Genomic DNA, 14,161 nt, shown 5'->3' on the forward strand with positions numbered 1-14,161 from the left:
GAGGAACATGGGTGGAATGTGGACCATGTAAAGCCTCTATTTTTTTAACCTTTTATTGTGCGTTTCTACATTTCTCAGCTCATTTATCAACCATAAAGAGGTCAGTCTGGTGGGGCTGCTATTGAAGCTGCTGTGTAAGGAGCAGGCGGTGCGAGTGGGTGTCATCACACCATACAACGCCCAGAAACATCGGATACTGGACGCCATCAAGACTTCAGGCATCAACAAGCAGCTTCAGTGAGTGTTCAGTGCTTTTTCAAGAGGGTGTTTTCAAACTTAAGGTTTGGCTCAATTGATTTGGACCAAGTGCAATAATTGATGTGTTATAGGGATACAGCTATTGATTTATTTAACTAATTGATTAATCTACCACTGTACACAATTGATTAATCGGATAAACTGTTGGCCCGTTTTCTTGCCTGATTTCAAGATCTTGTGAACGAACTGCAACAGAGCAGTAAAGTGTATAAAAGTCAATGCATGTGGACGTACATTGACTGACTTTAAACAGACTTTTTCTTATACCACCAGAAATACAATAACTTCCATCTTTTTTTAATCCCTCCACCTCCCATATTTACTTACAATAACTGTTTTTTATATTTTATGAAACAAGCTAATGTTAGAGCTGAACGATATATTGAAATCGCATTTAAGATCATGTAGACTTGCACATCATGCAGTGTTTCCTGTAGGATTTTTTCCAGCAGTGGCGGCAGACTCTGTTGGGCATTTTACACAAATCTACCACTACATGTGGCGTTATTTCATTGACAAATGTCATGGGCGCAGTATTAAGTCGAGATCGCATTCATGTAATAGCCTACAAGCATGTTAATCTCTGCTTGAGTGCTGATTTCCTCTGTTCGTGCACAAAACTTCTTACGAGCCGTCAAATAAACGCTGCTCAAGTGTCATTTAGTGCGTTTATGTACCGAGTATGTCTTCAACATTTATTAGATTTGCTAGGAATATTTATGAATGTCTCCGATTGACTTGCGGAGCGGACCGCAGCATTAATGCGTCCTGAAGTAAAGTGAAACGGCTATAAACTCCAGCAAGAAAGTCTTTATTTATAGATAAAGGTCTGTGGCTCTGCATATAAAGTATAATTATGGAAACCGTGTTCATCATAACTGAAAGCTACGCAGTGTTTGCTGGCCTCACGCATCACGCACCTGTCAGTCAATCAGTCAGCACGTCACCTTGAAGGGTTAAACAGAACGCACAGCACTACTACAGTTACAGAAAAGTTTGCGCTGTTATTATTCACTTACCTTTTCATACGTTTTCGGTGCTATTTATTTATTTATTTTTTTTAACCCGCTGTTTAAAAAAAAAACGATCAAATATATTTTGAATAAGAAGCTATAATGTAGCCATGGTGGGATGAATTTTGGTGTGGCGCCCCGCCACGGAAGAATGAATGTAGCGGAAACCATGTTATGTGGGGAAAGTATGGTAATGTGATGATCAGTAAATCTTCTCTAGAAGGCCAGAGAGTGCTTTCAAGTCGCTGGGAACAATCAAATATGCCTCAGATAACCAGAAAATACCTGTTAATCTTTATAGCATAGGACAAACATATAACTGCATTCATTTGATTCAACTGGATTAATGAACACATGACCACAACAACATATGGTTTATCTGATGTTAGATTTTAGCTTTATTTGGCTCAACCGTTCTTGGGTGACTCACCAATGTATCAGATTACTCTAATACATTAAGTAAGTTGACCGAATTTATTATCGGAGAAGTCTTTATTGAAGTCAATGAATAGTGCAGTGATTTTTTTTTTTTAACTCGTTGGTCTTCAAGTAACTTAATCCAACGTGCTGTCTGTGAGACACTACTTTATAACAAAGGATATGACCCTCTGGAGATTACCCAACAGGTTTAGTTGGGTAACAACTTTTGAATTCCTGTAGGCCATTTGGTTCACATCTTTTCAGTTTCAGATACTTGTTTGCCTATAAAACAAGCCATACAATCTGTCACTGAGTTCTTCTTATAATATTCTGGGTGATAATGTGCATGGTTTCCGCTACATTAATTCATCCATGGCGGGGCGCCACACCAAATTTGATCCCGCCATGGCTGCATTACAACTTCTCATTCAAAACATTCAGTCGTTGTTTTTAATAGCAGGTTATAATCGCACTAAAACATTAAAAGGTAAGTGAATTATAACAGCGCAAACTTTTCTGTATTTGTAGCAGTACTGTGTGTTATTTGTTTAACTCTTTAAGGTGACGTGCTGACTGACTGACAGGTGCGTGAGGCCAGCAAACACGACGTAGCTTTCAGTTATGACGAACACCGTTTCCATAATTATATTTTAGTTCTAGTTTAAGGTCTATGGCTTTGCATACAATGACTTTTTTTTTTTTTTTTTATCTTGCTGGAGTTTATAGCCGTTTCACTTTACTTCAGGACGCAATAATGCCGCTCTGCAGGACTATTGGTGACATTTTCATAAATATTCCCAGAAAATCGAATAACTATTGGAGACATTCTCGTTACATAAACTCACTAAATAGCACTTCAGCAGCAATTGAGAGCGCACAAGAAGATCTGCACTTGAGCAGCGTGCATTTGAGTTGTGCATGAACAGAGGAGATAATTCACATGCTCGTATTACATGAATGCGATCTCGACTTGTAATACTGCGCTCACGACATTTTGTCAATGAAATAACGCCACAGGTAGTTGGTAGATCTGTGTAAAAGTCCCAACAGAGTCTGCCGCCACAGCTGGAAGAAAAATCCTAGAGGAAACACTGATGTATATTATGATGCAATGCCTTTGTCACTGCTTAAAATGCTAATATATAAAGATGTTGCATGCTTTGTGTAAGAAGACACATAATTTTACAGAAGCACTTCATTCAAACACTCGACCTGAAGTAACTTTTTTGAATAAAAACATCATTATATGTGGTATTTGCACGCGCTTTCATACTTAACTGCATAGGGCCGTAGTTCACTGTGAAGCTACGCAAACGGCTGTCAATATCATAGAATGATTATTTACGATTTGACTATAGCATGATGTTATTACATGTGATAGTTTGTGTAGTTTGGCAGAGAACTAAGGCTTTGTGTTGTAAATGCTGCTCCAGCTGAACACAACTTCTTTTTTTCATTCTCTCTGTTGCTTTTTTTTCTTCCTTTTTTTGTTTAAATGAAACGTTCATTACTATTTACTTTTATTATAGGTTTCACCCCTAATCCATTATAGCAATTTTTATTTTCACACCACACTGTTTGCTTTGGTTCGAACCAGCTAAAACAGACCAAAATGTAGTCGTGTGACAACACTAGTTGGCCTGACGAGTCAGATGTGTCATGGATTTCTTAAACGGCTCGCCAACTGGTCAGAATTAACCTATGTGAAAATTCAAAAATGTGTTCTGTTAATATAAGTTAATTAACATGCAGTATTAATTGTGTTTTAGGGTGGAAGTGGACACAGTCGATGGCTTTCAGGGTAGAGAAATGGACTGTATTATTGTGTCCTGTGTGAGAGCCAGCAGTGAAATGGGTTCCATTGGGTGAGTGTGTTTGTGTGTGTGTTTAAGTGTGCATGTGGCCTGTCTGTCATGGATGTTTCAAGGGTTCTCAGAAGTCATTGTTGGGTAAACCGCTATAGTGGTGAAAAATCAACTACTGATTGCATGACATTGCAACAGGAAATATTAAGTGCTTTTATTGCAAAAGATGAAAGCTGTTCAGGATAGATCACCCCAAAATTTTTAATACTCCGTAAAGCAGGCTAGGCGGAATAGCGCTATTCACTGATGTTTTGTTGTTAAACTAATTTCAACTTTATTAATGCTGTAAAATGTCCTTATGAAACTGAAAATGGTCATCAATCTTTCACCGGAAGATTTCAGTGGCTGAACCACACTTCTGTGCATATAACCCTTTCGTAAGACAACAATTTACATAAGCATTGCGTGGCTAAAATAGTTTAAAACAGAACATCACCCGTCTAAAAGAAATACTTCAGCCATGGTGTTATCCTTCCTTCAGCGTACAAAACTAACTCCAATATTGATTCAGGATTTCAACAAGTTTTGATTTGTTCAGGATCGATCATTTGCATTTGTTTTTACTGCTGTCACCCCCCCCCCCCCTCTCTCAATTCAATTCAATAATTGCTTTATTGGCATGACAAATATATTGCCAAAGCAGTTATAAAGTAACATATATAATAAAAACGGTACACACAGTAAATAGTAGTAGTAGTTAAAAAAATAATAATAAATAATAATAATTATTATATATATATATATATATATATATATATATATATATATATATATATATATATATATATATATATATATATATATATATATATATATATATATATATAAGGGATGTAACGGTATTGTAAATACCGTCATACCGCAATATAAATTTTTTTCGATATTACCGAAGTCGCATAACTCGGTAAAACTATAGGTCTTCTGAGAAAATTTACTCAGGCGAATGAAGCGAACGGGAGGTAACGAAAACTACAATTGCCATCAGCCCATGCTTGACCATCATCCCTTGCGGTCTGTTGTTGCTACAGATCCAGTAATGCGGAAATGGAGTGTGCTGCTAGAAGCGGGAATGAAAAGAGCTGGAAAACTCTAGAGCAGGTCGCACACCAGAAGCGCCGCTCGGCGCCGCGACACGGCGCGTACATGACAGATTAAAGTATCGCACACCAGACGCGCACATTCGAATGATATTTAACATGAAACTAATCAGATGGCGCTCTGTGGCGCGGCTGAAAAATGAACTGCGTCCTGAGCCGTCGCCAGGCGCCGCCGACAGCCGCCGACTTGTGGCGCCGGTGTGTGTATCCTGATAGAAACCTATGTTTAGAATTCTAAAATGCGTGGCGCTGCGCGGCGCGCCGCCGAGCGTCGCTTCTGGTGTGCGACCTGCTTTACACGCACAGTTCAGTCCTGCATTATCTCCGTGTAAGTTCAGACTTCGCAAGTTTGATCAAGGCTGCAGTCTCTTCTTCTCAGTTTGATATGGAAAAGCAGATTATACCGAGGACACGGGTAAATCTTCAAAGGGAACAGTGTACTTTATAACTTCATTCACATCACCCTGGCTTCGTTGTTTCACTTTCTCAACAATAAAATGTAAACATGATTTAAGGAACTGCCTATTTTCATTTTAATATTAGCAACTTAGACAGCAGACATGTTGAGGCGTCGTGCTGCATAAGATGAGCGTCATCTTCACTGTCTGGATATTTATAACAAAACAGAGCCGATAACAACTGCCTCCTTTCAATTTCAGTGAAAATACGAAACACAGCCTCTCTTTTGCTGAGTATCAGTTTTAAGAATCGATAATGGCCATTTTAAAAGTATAACATACAATAAGTTTTTACATTATAGGAAATAAAGGCAAGCGATCAGTCAATATACAGAATGTACGTGGTTACATTAATCATTAACTTATCTTTGCGCTCAGCCAAAACACGTTACCTGAGAACAAGTAATAGATTCCAATGCCCAAAGTCAGGGAATATGTCATTAGATAAAGACAACAAGATAAATGAAATATCCCGTTTAATAAATATAGTGAGATTAGATCCAGCGGGAGATGCTTGATGAGAAGTCCGACTAGCAGAGCTCTCATCTGTGTAGATGGGCTGAGTGTGATTAAATGTTGAATGTGATGAGTTTTCAACAATACTAAATTGAAACTTTATTTTTTTACATGGTTTAATATTTTTTTGTTATTAAAATTGAAGTTCCTGTTTCAAAGCTTACAGATAGATGGCTAATTTGTATGTCATTGACACTTTTGGCACTTTTTTGGAGTATTTTCATAAGTTTTGTTTTTTCCTGTAAATGATTCAATAAATACCGTACCGTGACATTCATACCGAGGTATTACCGTACCGTGAAATTCTGATACCGTTACATCCCTAATATATATATATAATAAATAAAATATCAACAATACATAATATTCTATATATATATATATATATATATATCACATTAATATTCAATATATTCAACATATCATATTAATCATACAAATCAATACAAAAATAGATCAGAATAAACTGTACATTTTAACAATCAATATTTAAGGATAAAACGGTAATAAAAACAACAATAATAGTCAGTATATTTACAATGATTCATTTATAATCGTGTGTGTGTGTGTGTGTGTGTGTTTGCAGGCACATCACTGATGTTTTTATTAGTCTGCCCTCTCTTTTTGTGACAGGCATTAATGTGATGTGCCTCTAGAAGGACACACTCATTTTTTCCCATTGTAAATATTGAAGCTGTGTTTTGTCTCTCTCTCGCATGTCATGAACGTGCCGCGCTGTACATTTGTTGACACAGTTTGTGCTACTTTATTAGAATTATGGGAGTTGTCGGCTCGACAATATTTAATTGGATGAACATTTTTTTTTTGTTTTATGCCTTACCCAGAATATAAAAACACGCATAAATAGATTTAGATCATTTACTTTAATCATTACTATTGGACAGTGAAGAGACTTTCAACCAGCGCAACAAAACATGTTTCTGAAGACCTACTGCACCTTTTAATTTTTCAACAAGTTGAAATGATAGAAACGTGTCAAGTCTTGTTGCGTGACCTAATAAAATATTCATCTTTCCATTTCAAACATTGCTTTATACGTGCATGTCATTTATTTATTTTATTTTTTTTTAAGATTTGTTGGAAATCGCCAGAGGATGAATGTAACAATCACCAGAGCCAAGTTTAGTCTCTTCATACTGGGACATCTACGCACACTCAGGGTAACATTTTACATGCATCCATACACATACAGTTCATGACCCACCAAAAATATACTTCAAATGGCATTGAATGATGTTTTAATGCACGTCTGCAGGAACAAAGTGATTGGGGAGCGTTGATTGAGGACGCAGGGAGACGTGAATGCATAATCAACACCATGCAGAAAAACTTCGAAAGTGACGTCAAGAAGATCGTGAAACAAAAACCAAATCCGTTGAGCCGCAGTCTTTCTCATCCCCCTATCGACAGACCAAGCGCTGTGATCCGACCCGTTATGCATTCTCCCGTGGAGGCAGGACCTTCATCCGTGCCCCGCCCCCATCATGACACCACTCAGGCGGCACAGCCAATGCCACGGCTCATACCATTGGAGTGTCCTAAAGACCCGCGGATGAATGACAGGCCTTCAGACCCACGGTTTTCAGAACGGCGGCCAATCAGAGAAGAGACACAAGACAGAAGTAGACGGGATATTCCAGCGTCACGCCATTCATCACAGAGATCTAATTCATATGATGGAAGTCATCGAAGTTCTGGACAATCTTCTAGATACTCTTCAAAACACCGTGGTTCTTCACCACCAAGAAGGAGATGAGCTGTTTTTATTTGTCATTTAAAACTTTACAGCAATGCATTGAGCTTTAGTTTTCTTCCTCTCATCAATGTGTTTGGCTGTGCACAAAGCGTCAGTGTTCAACATCTCGTTATCAGGCAGTGATTTAACAATTTGCTTGACTAATTCATTTTGTGGTGGTGCTTCTGTAATTTTTGGACTCTTTCTAATAATTCTGTGCTGCAAAATGAACATTTATAAAGTGTTTTATTCATGAAGGAGGATGTTTTGTTTCGTATAACCAGTTTCGGTTTTTGGACCATATGTTTGTCTCCAAAAAAAAAGAAAGAATAATGCAATAACTGCACTCATAAGCAGTCTGACTTGCTCAGAAATAACATTTTGTATGTATAGTTTGTCACTTTGAATGTAAAATAGATTTGTGGATTTATGAAAGGATTGGCTTGGTGTGTAATTGTCAAGCCTGCATTGCCGTTTGTGTTTCACTCATTGTTTTATACTGACTTTTAATATACAGATGTAATTCTTTGTTTGCCTGAGCTGACTGTTAAAATCATCCTTTTTTTTCAGGTGTAAATATTAGAGATGCTAAGAATATTGGGGGAAAAAGCCAAAAATCAAAACAATGTTCATTACCATTTTAATTTCAAATGTAATGTGTCATATTGTGTTGAGTTGTGAATGAAAGTTAAGTTTGATGTTGTATAGTTTAACTCTTCCAGCCTGGAGACTGAGAGATCAACCCTCTTACTGTGGCATTTATTACTGAGTTTTATCTTGAGTGATCAGTTTTACAAGTGTATGAAGAGGCCTTTGCTTTGTACAGAAGCACTTTTTTGTAGACAGGAAATTAAAAGTTTTCTGTATTAAATATTGGATCTTTTTTTTTTTTTTTTTCCACGTACAGCCAGTATTGATAGATTAAATCACATCATGGAAATCCATTCCCAGCCCCCAATTATAGTTAATAAATATTTTTAAGTACAATAACCCTGCTTAAACCAGCCTAAGTTGGTTGATCAGGCTGGTTTTAGAGGGGTTTTGACCACTTTCTAGTTTAAACTGGACATAACTGGTTTTGGCTGGTCATCTCCCAGCCTGACCAGCTAAGACCAGGCTGGAAATGGCTGGAAACCAGCCTGGAAGTGGCCAAAACCCCTCTAAAACCAGCCTGGTTGAGCAACTAAAACTAGCCTAAACTTGTTTTACGCTGGGTTTTATTTAGTAGCGAACTAATAAAAGTGTGTACAAATCCATACTACCATCTAGACATAACGTTGGAACAACCTTCAATGTTTCTGAAAGACTTTCCTTTCTGTCTGACAGAATCATCCTCTTCCCAGTCTTAAATTATGTTATTTACAAAGCAGCACGGCTGTGGTTTTATTTTAGTAGCTTATTCCTTGTGTAAAATGACAAATATTACCAGTCTGAAGGAATGTCAGTGCATATAAAACTGGGCTATGGGGGAGCATATAATCTTATAATACAGATCTAGTAAAACCCGTACAAATATATTTGACTTGCATACGAGTTTCTCTTATACACGTGAATCTTATTGATCGAGAGTTTGAGATTTACATGATTTCTTCAGTCATTTGTTACAAAAAACGATTTTCCCGCCACGCAGAGGCGCTGAGGATTTTGGCGCGAAATTCTGAGGTGAGTCGATTTTACCTCCGATTTAAATTAATTTTATATTGTCTTTACGTCTAAATAAGTAATTTTGTGATGTGTTAACGTTGCTTTCCTTAAGAAAAATAATAAAAGTGTTGCCCTGTTTTGTTAATCTGAGCAAGGTATAATTTTGCAGACGTTGTTTCAAGTGGCTAGATTAAAACACTGCAGATTAACATATAAATAAATAGTACTCATTAAATCAAGGGTAATGATAGTAAAACGTGCAGCGTTTGTTTTACCACTAGAGGGCGTAATCCTTCCACATATGCACCAGTTTACTATGCCCCAGATTTAGCCCAAACAAGTGTTGTTATAACTACTCCCTAAAACAGGACCACAAGCTGTACCTCAGTAGGAAGATATCTACAAAATATCTACCTAAAATATACATGAAATGGGTCCAGTAACGTTATCATGTGAATATTAGGTTTCATCATAAGATATTTGGGTGGAAAGCAATGTTATTTACCTGCAGATGCATGGCATGCTAGCTATTTACCCTTAGTGAAAACAAACATGATTGCAGACTACCACCTGTGTTTAATCAACTCAGTTTAGACTGGAAACGGCTCAGAAAAGCACAAACCTGTCGACCTGCCCTCATTTCCATGATCATCTCCGTTTGCATGATGGGCACCCTCGTTTTATTAACAGTATTTTCCCAGCTGGAGGTGTTGAAAAGAAAGCTTTGGACTCGTAAAGAAGCATCTTGACGTATTCTCCTCGTGTGCACTATTGATATTCTGAGGAAGGGAAGATAATCAATGCTCGCTGACTACGGTGAAAAGCTGGATGTCTCAGGTGCAGGACACCACTGATACTGTGACGTGAGTGACGCAGCATTTTTCCTCTCGTAAGATGTCGGGTCAGCTAGGCCTGAATTCTTGCTTTCGGTGTAATTTTATGTTATTGCAGCAGCATCCGTTATTGTCTCACTGGCTCAAGTGTCATTTTCAGATACTTCATAAAGTCTGGTGACCGCACAGTCTGAAAGTAAATATATGCTATTAAAAACTCTCTTGGTGGTTCCTCAACAACAAAACAAAACTTTTCATGCGCAAGTGCTACTATATTGGAAAATGTTGCACAATTTTACTCCACATAATGTTATCATTCGGAATAACAGGTGTATTTTGCATGAGAGAAAATATTGTTGTGATGTTTGATTTGATTTCAGCCTCACTGCTCATGCTTAAAGGCTATTGTCACGGCCCAGCCCAATAAAAGCCCTGGCTCACACTGGCCCGACAGTGGAAATGCACCTAATTTGGTTTTTGGGCACCACTGATTAAAAAAAAAAAAGTTAAAGGCACCCCTGATTTAAAGTACTTAATAACCACTTAGAGTGCTTTCACACCTGTGAATCGATTCAGTTGTTCCGAAACCGGGATTACAAATGTTACATTGTTGCTCTTTGCTCTTGGAGCTGTTCGCTTTCACACTGCAAAGTTTCTAATCGGACCAAAATAGCTAAACCGGGAGATCATCACTCGTTTGCGGGCATCCGGAGACTCGCGAAACTTCCCGCCATACTCATAATTCTCTCTTCATATAGCCGTAAGCCTATTATTTATCCATAAAACACTGTGATATAACCGCACTCAGATCGGATCGCTTTCTCACTGCAATTGAACCGCTCCAGGGTTCGTTTCAATCGAGCCGAGACCACCTCACTCAGGCGATCTCAGAGTGATTACTTTGGCGCGGAACAGAGCGCGATTGCCCTGTTCACATATGCCAAACGAACTGCGCTAACTGGGCAAACGAGATGCGTTCTGAAACAAAAGTGTAGGTGTGAAAGCACCCTTAAACTCTGCTGCTATTTGGGGATTTCCGCCTGGATTTTGCCTACCCACATTTAAAAGCTTCCCAAATCCACATGCAGAGGTGTAAATGCAAAAATTTGGTAATATTTTAAAGAAAACCCTTTGAATTTTCATAAAACACTATTGAAAGTGTTTAAAATAACTGTATATGTCGTCTGTGTTATAATAAACACCTAAAAAAGAGGCGCTTTTTGTATTTTATTTTATAAACTTAAATTTGAAAGTGTACCGTTTAGGTTCTGTGTGGTCTAGCGTGCTGTAGTTAATTTTGGTGTTTCCTGCACATGTCTGTAATCATAGAAAAAAAGAAAAATGTCTCCACCATAATCTATGCAAAAGTTATTGCATTCCAACTGATGAGAGGTGATGTACAAGCCACAGGGAGCGATCATTGTTTTCATATTTCACTATTCTTTTGTTTGATCAAACATAATTCACTGTGTTTGGACCACATCAGACATATAAAAGGATTACTTATGCACATCACCTCAAAAACAGAGGAGAAATGGCCCTGAAGCACACAGCATAAGGTAAGAGATGACAGCTGTCTGTGCTATCTGGGGCTGCTTATTGATCATGAATGTATTGTTTACATTTCTGCACCATGGAAACACCACCATTCATTCAACAACTGTTTGATATGTGAATATAATTCAGTAAAAAGAATGCTAGAACTGTATGAGCACCGGCAAGAGCTTTCAATTGAGCTATAACTTGTACATGTGTCTTATAAAAAAATATGAAAATGAAGCAATGTAAAATACCTAGCTCGGGTATCCAAAATACTGTGTATTTAAGTGTAAATAACATTTGTACAGTAGAATAAAAACCAAAGTGATGCATATGTGCATAAAATATAGATTCTACACTTTCAAACGACACCACTTACGGGGGTCTGTTGCAACGCTAGCCCTTTAAATCTGAAAGCGAAAGTCGATGACGTACCGGGTCCGCAGAGTTTAAGAGGTTAAAATGTGATTGTGTGTGGTGCTGAAGAAACGACACTGAAACTACTCAAAGGTGGCCAAGTAACAGTCACATTTACTGTAATGTTTACAGTGTCATAAAACATCATTCTGTTCATTTAGCTTTGTAAATCTATTTGCCATAAAGTTTACAGTGTAATAAACTGTAATGTAATAAACCCATCCCGTACATTTCAGTTTGCCGTCTTTATAGATTTGTGCTTGGTACATTTAGTGCGTAAAATCCTCTTCGGTAATACCTGAAAGTGTAAACTCTCCATGTTATAGATTCCTTTACTATAATATCTTGTGTGCTGTAAAGTTTACAGTGTAATACAACCTTTTGCCTCTTAAATAGATCCAAAACGAAAAAATACTCTCTACCAAAAATAGTCAAATAATGTGGGTTTATATAATAATTCAATTTGATTAGATATCTTCTCTTATGAGTTGGAAAGCGTGTGTTCGTGTCCTGATTTAAGACTTTATAAATATTAATGACCTCTAACTGTGGCGACATAACATTCCTATAACAACCAGCGGTACAGTGCCTAAAATCTTAATAGTCATGATATGACAAATATCACAATAATATTCTTTGCTTGTTAGCGAATAACAGTGAACGCTCGTTAAATACATCTGAACGTTAAAAACTGCAGCAAAGGAGTGTAAAAAAAACAACTTTTCCCGCCTATTTTGAAAACTCCGATCGCTGTGAGGACACGCCCTCAAATTCAGCCAATCAGAGTGAAGTAAGTGCGGCGAGGCTTCATTCGAAGCGGCTATAAGTCGCTTCATGTAGATTCTGTGTTTGTATGCTTTAGGCATGGGACGATAACCGGTTTAAAGGATTACCATGTTTTGGAAAAACACTTCGATTTTCTGTGATACTGCTCCTATGATGTTTTTTTATGACTATTTAATTTAGTTTTTTAGGGCACGAGTATCTCCGTGAGAAAAAGGACCCTCTACATCCAACGCTACTGTTCAGCTCAAGATTCAGACAACATCTGAAAAGCAAATCACTTATAAACCAACATCTAATCCATCTGAACAGTGCACTGGCTTTACTTTATATCCAAAGATGCCTTTTCAAGGAAATCTGAAACTAGCGAAGATAGTCAATGATTTATTATTAATTATTTAGCCTGATATGTTTACTGTTCCAAAATATTTCTTTAAAATGAAATAGATTGTGTTCAATGTGGAAAAAAAGTAGTCTTTTTTTACCCCAGACATTGAAAGAGAACATATTTTAGAGCAGTAGACATAATATCGTGATCTTTTTTCCAAGGTTATCATATACCGACCCATGCCCAGTATGCTTTTGGTTTTTAATTCATCCCACGAGGCGTGTATGTTGAGTTCCATTGATTTCCAGCTCTACTAGAGTCTTGTTTCTCGTTCGTGATGTCCTGCAGTGCGTTCTGCAGCCTGTAGAGGGCGGCGGTGAGCATCTGGCCCTCCTGCGCCCGCTGCTGGAGATTATTCAGGGGTTTCTCAGGAGGCGGTGGAGCCCAGCAGGGTGGCGAGAAGCGGGCAGAGCAGGAGTGCCAGGCTCAAACGGAGAGCGCTGGCGCCGTTGCACTTTTTGCCTTCTTCACAGCGCGAATGTTGGCACAAAACACCCTTAAAGTCTGGTGTGCAGATGCAGCGCTGATTCTGAACGCACGTCCCTCCGTTCTGGCACAAGAGTAACTCGTCGTCGCACACGTTCGCTGTGGGGAACATGAGGGGGGAAAAGTTTATGCACAACTTTCTAAAAAGTCATTAAAGCAGCATTCATTTATTATTATTATACTTTTGTCATCGCACATGTTCGCTGGGGAGAAGATGAGGGGAAAAAAGTACAAATCTTTGGCAAATTTTGAATGTCAAAAGACCCCTTTAAGTATGATTTCTAAGCATTTCACATTACAAGGACATAAGGTGTGTCTTTGTAATCCACCTAATAGAGTCCAAGTAAGTCATATCCATGCTATTATATGACTTTGCGTCCCTGTAAGCCACATAAACCTGTATACAAACACACTGTGATGATCATTTGCTGAGTGGCTTGGTTTTGTGTCATATTTAACATGGGCGTCTGGTGTCATTAAAAAGCAACACTGGGTCACGGGAGTCTCTGTGCTAATGAGACCAGGTGCTGCACATCTGACCCCAAACTGTCTGAGCAGTGAACAGTGTGTGTGTGTGTGTGTGTGTGTGTGTGTGTGTGTGTGTGTGTGTGTGTGTGTGTGTGTGTGTGTGTGTGTGTGTGTGTGTGTGTGTGTGTGTGTGTGGGTGTGTGTGTGTGTGTGTGGGTGT

General features: G+C 38.3%; 2 protein-coding genes and 1 long non-coding RNA gene across 14 annotated transcripts in view; 2 read left to right on the top strand and 1 right to left on the bottom strand.

Moving 5' to 3' along the window:
• The window catches only part of setx (senataxin), a 45,178-nt gene extending 36,924 nt beyond the window's left edge, over positions 1 to 8,254 (top strand). For all 6 annotated transcript variants that reach the window (XM_068215961.1, XM_685853.9, XM_068215962.1 and 3 more), the window contains 4 exons: positions 79 to 237; positions 3,461 to 3,556; positions 6,721 to 6,808; positions 6,904 to 8,254. In XM_068215961.1, the coding sequence (XP_068072062.1) occupies positions 79 to 237; positions 3,461 to 3,556; positions 6,721 to 6,808; positions 6,904 to 7,404 (844 nt within the window). In that variant the 3' untranslated portion in view covers positions 7,405 to 8,254. The remainder of the gene's footprint in view (positions 1 to 78; positions 238 to 3,460; positions 3,557 to 6,720; positions 6,809 to 6,903) is intronic.
• A 1,034-nt stretch (positions 8,255 to 9,288) lies between these two features.
• LOC141379954 (uncharacterized) overlaps positions 9,289 to 14,161 on the top strand; it is a 154,586-nt gene continuing 149,713 nt past the window's right edge. For all 3 annotated transcript variants that reach the window (XR_012397085.1, XR_012397086.1, XR_012397084.1), the window contains exon 1: positions 9,289 to 9,890. This is a non-coding gene — a long non-coding RNA (uncharacterized lncRNA). The remainder of the gene's footprint in view (positions 9,891 to 14,161) is intronic.
• ntng2b (netrin g2b) overlaps positions 11,913 to 14,161 on the bottom strand; it is a 141,940-nt gene continuing 139,691 nt past the window's right edge. For all 5 annotated transcript variants that reach the window (XR_012397083.1, XM_073935709.1, XM_073935708.1 and 2 more), the window contains one exon: positions 11,913 to 13,572. Coding sequence is in view for 4 of the 5 variants with exons in the window: in XM_073935709.1 (XP_073791810.1) it covers positions 13,355 to 13,572 (218 nt within the window). In the remaining variant the exon portion in view is untranslated. The remainder of the gene's footprint in view (positions 13,573 to 14,161) is intronic.

Source organism: Danio rerio, chromosome 21, assembly GCF_049306965.1.
Source record: "Danio rerio strain Tuebingen ecotype United States chromosome 21, GRCz12tu, whole genome shotgun sequence".
Taxonomy (NCBI): domain Eukaryota; kingdom Metazoa; phylum Chordata; class Actinopteri; order Cypriniformes; family Danionidae; genus Danio; species Danio rerio.